Source organism: Clarias gariepinus, chromosome 20 (genome assembly GCF_024256425.1).
Source record: "Clarias gariepinus isolate MV-2021 ecotype Netherlands chromosome 20, CGAR_prim_01v2, whole genome shotgun sequence".
In the NCBI taxonomy this organism is placed as follows: domain Eukaryota; kingdom Metazoa; phylum Chordata; class Actinopteri; order Siluriformes; family Clariidae; genus Clarias; species Clarias gariepinus.
Window position 1 is genome coordinate 22,939,611 of NC_071119.1, and position 12,202 is coordinate 22,951,812.

Below are 12,202 nucleotides of genomic sequence, written 5' to 3' on the forward strand. Positions count from 1 at the left end.
GTTCGTATACACTTCTGGACCATGGAAATTAGAACTTGTCCCTAGTTGATTAAAAGACAACAGAACTATGGACTGAAGAGCGAGAAAACTAGGAAATAAAGGAAATACTAGGAACTAGTAAATAGAAACAAGGAAGTGGCGATCAAGGGTACTAGGAAGTAAGACTAGGTAGCAAGTGGACGAGGGGACTAGAAAACAAGGTAACTAGAACTGAAAGAATTTAAAGGTATTGGAAGTATGATTAAATGTTTTACTCATACAACGAACTCGGCAGGTTTCTTAAAAAGCTGATTATTATCTTGTGTGCTGTACAAGCCCCTGTGTATCAGCTGTTACCATAGAAACTCTTCTGACCAATCAGATCGGAGAATTCAGTCGTTCTGTGGTTTAAATCTTGATATTTAAACTGAAGCTCCTGCTTTAAAGCTTAGATAATGCAGCGCTGCTCCTTCTGTTTGATGCGTGCTTTCACTTTATTCTTTTTTTTTATAACCATCCCCCGCAGCGTGTGAGTGTCTCTAACTCCTCCGTCCCAAACTCGGGTTTTATCTTAAATCTCTGCAGACTCCGCCGTCTGACTGGGGAGAAAAAAAATCCTGCAGTCTCTCTCAGACTGAGATGGTGATTAAACAGGCCCTACACACACACACACACACACACACACACACACACACACACACACACACACACACACAGATGCTGTCATCACCGATAAAGAGGACACAGACCTTTTGGGAAAGGCCAGCGCTCTCTCAAGACCTCAGATAGAGAAACACACTTACAAACACACACACACAAACAAATTGTGTGTGTGGTGTAGTTTTATATCAAGTTGCTTGTAGATTTAGTGGATGACTATAATATTTGTGATGTTATAAAGGAATAAAATGGAAAAAGGAAATTACCAAAAAAAAAGACTAAGAAAAAAATAAAAGGAAAATGGGACAGTAAAATTAAAATTATAAACACAAAAAAGAGAATAAAATTAAGAAAAAATAGACTTAAGATTTTGTAAAAAATGGAAAGTAGGAAAAAAGGAATAATTGAAAATTGGAGAATGAAAAAAAAATAATAAACCAAGAAGAAAAAACATGACAAAAATCGAATAAATAAAAAATCAAGAAGAAAAACATGACAAAAATTGTATTAAAAAAACAAACAAACAAAAAGAAAAAAAAAGAACAAAAAAAAAGTCAAGTAAAAAAAACTGAACAAAAATCAAATGAAAAAATTCAAGAAGGAAAAAATTGTAATTTTAATCTGATCTTTTAATTTTTTTTCCAGGAGTGTTGTTGTAGCGTCTAAGAAAATGGGCGGAACTTCAGCAGCAAACCCCGCCCCCACTTCCTCTTCCTCCTCGTCTTCCACACACGTCCCACAATCCCCCACTGCCTCCGCAGGTGGAACTCCTGTTGTCAGCGTTTCTATGGTTACCGCAGGTGACTCCACCCCGAGCAGTGCTGCGGAGTCAGGTGTGTGTGTGTGTGTGTGTGTGTGTGTGTGTGTGTGTGTATACACACTCTCAGCTAACATCTGTAAAATAGCTAAAGTTTAATTTGCCTCATTCATTTAGTCTAAGTGAAAAGGTGTGCGGGTGTGTGCCGGTGTGTGCCGGTGTGTGCCGGTGTGTGCCGGTCTGTGCCGGTGTGTGCCGGTCTGTGGGAGTGTGTGCGTCCGTGTCCCTGCTGTATAGAGATAAGGTAATTGACTCAGGGCCGTTTGGAGTGGCTACTTCATCTCACAGCAGGCGCACATGTTGGATCTGAGAGTACATTCCACACCAGCGTGTGTGTGTGTGTGTGTGTGTGTGTGTGTGTACTTATTCTCACATCCCAGGCAGCCGAGTTCCAATCTGGCCAAACACACCAGAAACATGCTCACAGGGAGATTTATGTGCTCTCTTACACACACACACACACACACACACACACACACACACACACACACACAAGTGTTATTTTATAGAGCAATCATTCTAAGAAGGCTAATAGGAAAATAATAGCTTTTAAAGGCTAATGTTACAGGGAAGGAGAGAGGGTGAGAACGACAATGAGAGTGGTCCAGTGAGAGTCAGACAGTGAGAAATGGACAGTAAGAGTGAGACAATAAGACAGTGAGAGTGATATTTTGAGAGTCAGACAGCGAAAGTGAGATAATTAGACAGTGAGAGTGAGACAATTAGACAGTGAGAGTGAGACAATAAGACAGTAAAAGTAAGACAATAAGTCAATGAGAGTGATATTTTGAGTCAGACAGTGAGAGTGAGACAATTAGACAGTGAGTGATATTTTGAGAGTCAGACAGCGAAAGTGAGATAATTAGACAGCGAGAGTGAGACAATTAGACAGCGAGAGTGAGACAATTAGACAGTGAGAGTGAGACAATAAGACAGTAAAAGTAAGACAATAAGACAATGAGAGTGATATTTTGAGGGTCAGACAGTGAGAGTGAGACAATAAGACAGTGAGTGATATTTTGAGTCAGACAGTGAGAGTGAGACAATTAGACAGTGAGAGTGATATTTTGTGAGTCAGACAGTGGAAGTGAGACAATTAGACAGTGAGAGTGATATTTTGTGAGTCAGACAGTGGAAGTAAGACAATAATACAGTGAGAGTGATATTTTGTGAGTCAGACAGTGAGAGTGAGACAATAATACAGTGAGAGTGATATTTTGTGAGTCAGACAGTGAGAGTGAGACAATAATACAGTGAGAGTGATATTTTGAGAGTCAGACAGTGAGACAGCAATCGTCAGACAGTAACAGTCAGTAAGACTGCAGGAGCGATTTTGTGAGAGACAGCGAGAGTCAAATGGTGAGAATGGGACAGTGAGAGCGAGATTGTGGGGAGACAGTGAGACAGCGACAGCGAGAAAGTGAGGACAGACGGATTTTATTTCTCTCTCAGTCCTGTCTTTTAGAGTCCACCTTAGTCATTAAGTCGGACTGTAAAGTAAAATCTGAGCCGTCATTTTTCTGATGTAATATTGTAGAGAAAGAGTGTGTGTGTGTGTGTGTGTGTGTGTGTGTGTGTGTGTGTGTGTGTGTGTGTGCGCGCACACTGAATGTTATGTTTCCTGTCTTCACAGGAGGACCAGTGAGCCCCTCTGACCTGCCATCTGTTCCACTCTCACCCACCACCACCCTGAGGTGAGAGAGACAGGACATGAGACGGGACAGAAAGAGATGGACACAGATAGTTATACTGACCTGTTAATGTCTGCTCAGTGTTTACTTTTATAAAATTCCTCATCACTCTATCTGTGTCTTTATTCTCGACACCTTGTTACTGATTCATTAGACATTTTAATAAGCCTCGGCAACGTCGTTATTACAGTCACGGCAACGAAGAACACTGTGAGCGACAACGAGACATTATAAGCGTTTCACTGCATATCGTACTGTGTATGACTGTGTACGTGACAAATGTGTACGTGACAAATAAAATTTTAATTTAAATTTGAATTTGAGACCGAAATTAACAAGAGACTGAGAGCGACAGATATTAAAGAAGACGTAGAGACAGAGTGGGAAATAAGGACATTAATGAAACGATGAAGGGAAGAGGGAAAAGTGTGGGAAATAAGTGACGGAGACGGGGATGAGAGAAAGACAGAAAAAGAGAGAGAAAGAATGAGACTTAAATTGTGTGTGTGAGAGAGTAAAGTAAAAATTTTAAGTATAAATAAAAGGATTTATTTCTGTTTATAGTTTATAATCTTCCCTACACTGTCTGTCTGTGTCTCTGTCTCCATCTCTCTCTGTCTCACTATCTGTCCCTCTTTGTGTTTGTCTGACTCTTTGTCTGACACAATGCTTCAACGTCTGCTTCTCTGTCTGCTTGTCTTTTTCTGTCTGTCTGTCTACTATCAATCTGTCTCTCTGTTTCTCTGTTTCTCACTCACTGTCTCTCTTTGTCTCTCCCTCTCTCTGTCTTTCTGTCTTCCTGCCTTCCCCTCTGCATTTCGGTCTGTCTCTCTGGCTCACTGTCTGTCTTTCTGCCTGTCTGTTTGCTTGCCCTTCTGCTTTACTGTCTGCTCGTCTGTCTGTCTGTCTCCCTCCCTCCATGTCCCACTGGCTTTCCACTTTGTCTTTCTGTCGGTTTGCCTGCCCTATGGTCTACCACTATATTTACTTTTCACACTTTTGTCTCTCTGACCCCTATGTCTGCCACCTTTTTTGTATATCTCTGTCTTAATGTCTCTGTCTCTCTGTCCTTCTCTCAGTATCTCTGAGCGTCTGGAACACGCTCTGGAGAAAGCAGCCCCGTTGCTGCGAGAGATCTTCATGGACTTCGCTCCATTCCTGTCGCGGACGTTACTCGGGAGTCACGGACAGGAGCTGCTGATCGAGGGAACCAGTGAGTAGAGAAAGAAACACACACACACAGGAAGTGGGCTTGTCTGGTTGTCATGGTAACCGGTCATCAGCTTCATCATTAGTGAGAAACACAACAGAGTTTGACACAAAGTGAGACAGAGCCATGGAGATAAGAGCGCTTATATCAGTGAAATAATCACCTGTGTGTCTCCTTCAATCTGTGTCTCTGTCCTGTGTGTGTGTGTGTGTGTGTGTGTGTGTGTGTGGAGGGTGTCTGGTTTTATGAATCAATAGAACATATGTCCTGTACGTGTAATACAAGGCTGCGGTGTGGATTAGTTTACACACTCACCTCATGTCTCTTCATTAAGGTCATCAATACGGTAACATGACACGCTGTCCCATCACGATCACACACACACACACACACACACACACACACACACACACACACTGTGTAGTGATATAAGCCCAAGTGGCTACCAGCAGCGACCGAACTCTGGTTGACAAATTGATCCGCATTCGCATCTGCTGCTGTTTTTATTAAAAATATTTTAACTCTCTGTGTCTCAGTTCCAGTGGAGAAGGCGTGGCCTCTGTAGCTCAGTCCCAGTGGAGAAGGCGTGGCCTCTGTAGCTCAGTTCCAGTGGAGAAGGCGTGGCCTCTGTAGCTCAGTCCCAGTGGAGAAGGCGTGGCCTCTGTAGCTCAGTTTCATTGGAGAAGGCGTGGCCTCTGTAACTCAGTCCCAGTGGAGAAGGCGTGGCCTCTGTAGCTCAGTCCCAGTGGAGAAGGCGTGGCCTCTGTAGCTCAGTCCCAGTGGAGAAGGCGTGGCCTCTGTAGCTCAGTTCCAGTGGAGAAGGCGTGGCCTCTGTAGCTCAGTCCCAGTGGAGAAGGCGTGGCCTCTGTAGCTCAGTTCCAGTGGAGAAGGCGTGGCCTCTGTAGCTCAGTCCCAGTGGAGAAGGCGTGGCCTCTGTAGCTGTCCCAGTGGAGAAGGCGTGGCCTCTGTAGCTCAGTCCCAGTGGAGAAGGCGTGGCCTCTGTAGCTCAGTTTCAGTGGAGAAGGCGTGGCCTCTGTAGCTCAGTTCCAGTGGAGAAGGCGTGGCCTCTGTAGCTCAGTCCCAGTGGAGAAGGTGTGGCCTCTGTACCTCAGTCATAGTAAAAGAGGCGTGGCCTTTATATTTCAGCCCCAATATAGAAGGTTTGTGTGGTCTCTGTATCTCTGACCCAATACAGGAGGCGTGGCTTCTGTGTCTTAGTCCCAATACAGGAAGTGTTATCTCAGTCCCAATAGAGGAGGCGTGGCCTCTTTGTTTAATTCCAGTACAGGGGGCGTGGCCTGTGTGTAACAGAGAAGGCGTGGCCCTGTGTATACTCCCATAAGAGGAGGCTTTGACTCTGTATCTCCGTCTCCGTGTAACAGAGAGGCGTGGCCTCTGTGTCTCACTCCTCAGCGAGGGGGCGTGGCCTCTGTGTCTCAGTCCCAGTAAAGGAGGCATGGCTTCTGTATTTCTGTAAGGGGGTGTGGCCCTTGGTCTCAGTCTCATTGAAGGAGGCGTGGCCTCAGAATGACAGTTTTAATAAAGGAGGGCGTGGCCTTTGTGCCTTAATACTAATTAATAAGACAATTGATCTGTGTGAGCATGTTTTCATACGATGTGTTAATTATTCTCTCTCTCTCTCTCTCTCTCTCTCTCGATGTCTCTCTCTCTGTCTCTCTCAGGTCTGGTGTGTATGAAGTCCAGTAGCTCTGTAGTCGAGCTGGTCATGCTGCTGTGTTCCCAGGCAAGTCATCTCTCCATCCTCTCATTCTTCATCCCTCCATCCTCTCATCCCTGTACCGCTTCCTCCCTCTCGTTTTTCCTGAATTCATTTCACCCATTGTCCATCCATCACTTAATGTCTTCATCCCTTCACCCCTTAGTCTCCACCCCTTCATTTCTTTTCTTTATGAACACACACACACACACCATTCCTAGTGAAGATTCCGAGTGTGATGGAAATCAGTTCTAAATTGACACACAGCCAGCGCGGCGCTGCTGAACCAGATGCTAATTTGGAACACGACCCATGTACGTCTGCTGGGACGAGTGTAATTTAACTCAGACTTGATGATCTTAATGTCCAATTTGGAGCACGGCCAAGCCAGGACATTCAGCGAATCGGAGAGAATCTTGATCTCTAAACGAGACGTGTTGGAAGAAGAAGAGACGAGAGTGTGTGAGATAAAGAAGAAAACGAAAAGAAAAGGGAAAATAAATAACGTGTGTGTGTGTGTGTGTCTGCGGTTTTTATTAGCGCCGTATGAGTCGTGGGGGTGGGGTCAGAGGTCAGGCACCCTGGAGACCGGGTGTAACGGTGTGTGAGGTGTATTGAAGGTGGATAATGCAGAATTAATGTCGTTTTGCAATCGATCGCCTCTTTGTATGTGTGTGTTGCCAACTTTATTTAGGGCTCGGCTCACAGATCAATGAATATAAATGAAAGCTTGATAGCAGGTGTGTGTGTGTGTGTGTGGGGATCAATGTGCTCAGCATCTCTTCTCTTCTCCTAAATCTTTCACTGAATAGTGCAGCATCGACAGTATGATGTCATATAATCCTACATTTCCTAGTGTCGTGTGTGTGATTTGGGACGTTGCCATGGTAACCGTGAAAGCCACACGTTGCTAAATAGCATGCTACAAATGCTATTAATGCAATAGTCTAGTTGGTTTAGGACTGAGCCTCTCTCTTCACAGCCGTGTGTGTGTGTGTGTGTCTCCTCGGTCTGTCCGAAATCCACAAATAAAACACCTTGGCTTTTTCGAACGGCACTCCGCCGCATGAATTCGGATGATTTTTCCTCTGTGGCGAGAGACAAGAAGAAAGAGGAAGGAGACGAGATAAAAATCGCCCTGATTAAAAAATTTAAAGATGTGATATAATAATAAGGACGGCACTTCAAAGCTCAGGGCACAGAAGCGAACGTGTCATTTATTGTCAGAGTATTTTACACTTGCGTGCGTGTGTCCTAGTTAGCGTTAGTTTGCCTTGAAGGTATGGAATGCTTTACAGAAAAAGCATTAAAGTATGTTTGCATGTGTCCACCGCCTTGGATCACACATGGGTTTTAATCCCAGCATTCAATTTCTGCCACTGCTGGGCGCCAGAGCAAGTTTTTTAACGGAGATATATAAAACCGAGCACATTGCAGTGTTTACATTAGGTGGTGGTAAAGTGCATCAGACTCTGTTAAAGTGCATTAGAGTTCGTTACAGCGCTAAAGGGCCTAAGAGTGTGTTACAGTGCGTAAGAGTTTGTTACAGGGCTTTAGAAAATGTCGCCTGGTGTAAGAGCACATGTCAGGGCTCAGTGGTTAAAGCATTGGACTAGTGATTGGAAGGTCGCAGGTTCAAACCCCACCACTACCACAAAGTTGCCACTTCTGGGCCCTTGAGCAAGGCCCTAAACCCTCAACTGCTCAAATATTGTAGAGAAAATGTCTAATTACTTTTTTTTTTACTTTTAATTAGACAAAATGTAAGTCACTCTGTAATGTAAAGGTTAAGGTGCGTTATAGTGTGAAAGGGGACGTTTCTGTGCCCGAGACTGTGTTACAGTGTTCAAGTGTATTAGAGCATTGTGCATTAAAGATGATAAATCACAGAATTGCTAAGCTAATGTGCACACACACACACACACAGACACACACAACACAAAACTCTGGATCAATAACCCGGCAGCTCATTTTAAAGCCATAAACCACCGAAAAAAAATTTCATCTGAATCGATCTTTAATTGTGAATAAAGCAATCGCATGAGTCCAGGTGCCATTAAAGCGGCGTTAAACACCAGTTCCTCAAACAAGCTAAGGCGATACACACACATCTGTCCCGCTCGGCATGATTAAAAAGCCCTCAGTGACCATGACCTTTCACCCTCTGACCCCAAACCTACTCCGTCATGTTGAGAGGAAATTAATTAGAAATTTTCACCAATAGTATCACATCTCCCATCTCCACACAGCAGGAGAGGAAAATAATTAATCATAAATGTCCTGAGGACATTGTCCCCCGATCACTTCCTGTTAAGATCATAAGCACTTCCTGTTTAATCCACATCACAAGTGTGTTAAATCTGTAACGAGTGTGTAGTTATAATCAGAGTGTGTTAGGATTGTAGTGAGTGTGTAGTTATAATGAGTGTGTGTTAGGATTGTGTCGAGTGTGTAGTTATAACGAGTGTGTGTTAGGATTGTGTCGAGTGTGTAGTTATAACGAGTGTGTGTTAGGACTGTGTCGAGTGTGTAGTTATAACGAGTGTGTGTTAGGATTGTGTCGAGTGTGTAGTTATAACGAGTGTGTGTTAGGACTGTGTCGAGCGTGTAGTTATAACGAGTGTGTGTTAGGATTGTGTCGAGTGTGTAGTTATAACGAGTGTGTGTTAGGACTGTGTCGAGTGTGTAGTTATAATGAGTGTGTGTTAGGACTGTGACGAGTGTGTAGTTATAACGAGTGTGTGTTAGGATTGTGTCGAGTGTGTAGTTATAACGAGTGTGTGTTAGGACTGTGTCGAGTGTGTAGTTATAACGAGTGTGTGTTAGGACTGTGTCGAGTGTGTAGTTATAACGAGTGTGTGTTAGGACTGTGTCGAGTGTGTAGTTATAATGAGTGTGTGTTAGGATTGTGACGAGTGTGTAGTTAAAACGAGTGTGTGTTAGGACTGTGTCGAGTGTGTAGTTATAATGAGTGTGTGTTAGGACTGTGACGAGTGTGTAGTTATAACGAGTGTGTGTTAGGACTGTGACGAGTGTGTAGTTATAATGAGTGTGTGTTAGGATTGTGACGAGTGTGTAGTTATAACGAGTGTGTGTTAGGATTGTGTCGAGTGTGTAGTTATAACGAGTGTGTGTTAGGATTGTGTCGAGTGTGTAGTTATAACGAGTGTGTGTTAGGATTGTGTCGAGTGTGTAGTTATAATGAGTGTGTGTTAGGATTGTGACGAGTGTGTAGTTATAACGAGTGTGTGTTAGGATTGTGACGAGTGTGTAGTTATAACGAGTGTGTGTTAGGATTGTGTCGAGTGTGTAGTTATAACGAGTGTGTGTTAGGACTGTGTCGAGTGTGTAGTTATAATGAGTGTGTGTTAGGACTGTGTCGAGTGTGTGTTAGGATTTGTAGCGAGTGTGTGTTAGGATTGTGTCGAGTGTGTAGTTATAATGAGTGTGTGTTAGGATTGTGACGAGTGTGTAGTTATAATGAGTGTGTGTTAGGATTGTGAGGAGTGTGTAGTTATAATGAGTGTGTGTTAGGATTGTGACGAGTGTGTAGTTATAATGAGTGTGTGTTAGGATTGTGAGGAGTGTGTAGTTATAATGAGTGTGTGTTAGGATTGTGACGAGTGTGTAGTTATAATGAGTGTGTGTTAGGATTGTGAGGAGTGTGTAGTTATAATGAGTGTGTGTTAGGATTGTGAGGAGTGTGTAGTTATAATGAGTGTGTGTTAGGATTGTAGCGAGTGTGTAGTTATAATAAGTGTGTGTTAGGATTGTGTCGAGTGTGTAGTTATAATAAGTGTGTGTTAGGATTGTGTCGAGTGTGTAGTTATAATAAGTGTGTGTTAGGATTGTGTCGAGTGTGTAGTTATAATAAGTGTGTGTTAGGATTGTGACGAGTGTGTAGTTATAATAAGTGTGTGTTAGGATTGTGACGAGTGTGTAGTTAAAACGAGTGTGTGTTAGGATTGTGTCGAGTGTGTAGTTATAACGAGTGTGTGTTAGGATTGTGACGAGTGTGTAGTTATAATGAGTGTGTGTTAGGATTGTGTCGAGTGTGTAGTTATAATGAGTGTGTGTTAGGATTGTGTCGAGTGTGTAGTTATAATGAGTGTGTGTTAGGATTGTGTCGAGTGTGTAGTTATAATGAGTGTGTGTTAGGATTGTGTCGAGTGTGACGTTATAACGAGTGTGTGTTAGGATTGTGACGAGTGTGTAGTTATAATGAGTGTGTGTTAGGATTGTGTCGAGTGTGTAGTTATAATGAGTGTGTGTTAGGATTGTGACGAGTGTGTAGTTATAATGAGTGTGTGTTAGGATTGTGAGGAGTGTGTAGTTATAATAAGTGTGTGTTAGGATTGTAGCGAGTGTGTAGTTATAATAAGTGTGTGTTAGGATTGTAGCGAGTGTGTAGTTATAATAAGTGTGTGTTAGGATTGTGTCGAGTGTGTAGTTTAAGTGAAGATGCTGATTGGTCAGCTGCCCCAAAGGTTGGTATTTGGCAGTTTGCCCTCCATCAGTGTACAATAGAAAGGAAGTTTTACACTTAAGCTGTTTCTCACTCTGTGTGTGTGTGTGTGTGTGTGTGTGTGTGTGTGTGTGTGTGTGTGTGTGTGTGTAACTGTGACTATTGGCTGGAGTTATGGAGTAATCATTGACTCTGTATCAGATAAAAGCAGGATCAGTGCAGGTGTGTGTGTGTGTGTATATCACTGTTATTATCCAGTGCTGTGTCAGCTCATCTGTTCTTTACTTCATCCATCTCTTCGCTCATCTTCTAAAGGACAGGAGAGGAGGAGGGATGGAGAGGAGAGAATGGACAAAAGCAGACAAAAAAACCCTCCCAGACAATGTGTTTGTAATTTAAGTGTTGAATTTAATAAAAAGAAACAGGTCATGCACCATTGTGAAAATTTGCCCAATATACACACTTTATAGAATTTAGGGGAGATTATTCTTTTTTAATTGAGGAGTTTCTACGTCGTTTAATACTATGTGTAAAATAGACTTTTTTGGACAACAATCATTATCTATCTATCTATCTATCTATCTATCTATCTATCTATCTATCTATCTATCTATCTATCTATCTATCTATCACATTTTAAATAATGGGCGGAGTTCAAATTGGCATCATAACTAATTCACACTAAATAGCGTTTGATTCTAGATTGTAAAAATATGTATTTCAGTAGACCAATATTGAATTGATAAATACAAGCTCTGGAGGCGGGGCTTCTGTGAAAACAAGTTGTGATGTCACAAATCACATAATGTTGTGATGTTATTTAATATATACTGTATGTATTCATTAAATATTAGAATTATTTTACTGTGCTTTAATACATTTGGGATACTTTTCTATGATTTGGTTTCATGAAATCAAATGATGGTTGCTATGATGTTATATTTGTATTCAGTCAGATTTAGGAGCTGTTACAATGAAGGGAGAGAGAGAGAGACGCGGGCCTGTAATCCAGAGTTTAACCTGTTAAACAGAAGGACGCTGGCCCTCGGCGTTTACCATTCCTTAACCTTTAACATCCGCCCTTTGACCTGGAAAGAAAGCGAGAGAGTTTAACCCCCTTCACTGAGTCGGAGAACGAGGGATCAATACTTAAGGAGAGAGAGAGGGAAAACAAGGGGGAAAATCGATCAGAAGGCCTCCGTCAAGTTTAGTTGTTGGGTTTCTCTCCCTCATCACTCTTCACTAATAACACCAGTGCAGAGCTCTCTGATTGGCCGAGAGCAGATAACGAAGGTGCTAAGCATATGTGGCTAAGAGAGCGCAGTGTTCGAGTTTACACGTTTTCTTGTCTAATTCTAAAGAGATTCAGACAGATTTCAGTTTCATACTACGAATTCTTCCTTTAAAAAGTACAAATGTCCCTTATTGTTTGCAGAATCATTAACAAAAAAAACAACATGAATTCTAGACAGGAATTTAAACCGGACGAGTAAAAAAAAAATTTGTTAAGCACTTATTAATATAACATTTTCACTCTGAAGCAATTTACAACGAACACTTTGTTTACCTTAACTTACCTAAGTTAAAGTTTATTTCTTGTAACATTTTTAAACTCTCGTATCTTCAAACTCAAATTTCATATGAAATAAAATTCAAGTTTTAT

The 12,202-nt window shown here is 42.2% G+C and overlaps 1 protein-coding gene across 1 annotated transcript in view; it reads left to right on the top strand.

The window, feature by feature from the left end:
• lrba (LPS responsive beige-like anchor protein) overlaps positions 1-12,202 on the top strand; it is a 225,622-nt gene that overhangs the window by 70,648 nt on the left and 142,772 nt on the right. Inside the window, exons 30-33 of the mRNA XM_053479877.1 lie at positions 1,285-1,472; positions 3,090-3,150; positions 4,227-4,360; positions 6,040-6,101. Of these exons, the coding sequence (XP_053335852.1) occupies positions 1,285-1,472; positions 3,090-3,150; positions 4,227-4,360; positions 6,040-6,101 (445 nt within the window). The remainder of the gene's footprint in view (positions 1-1,284; positions 1,473-3,089; positions 3,151-4,226; positions 4,361-6,039; positions 6,102-12,202) is intronic.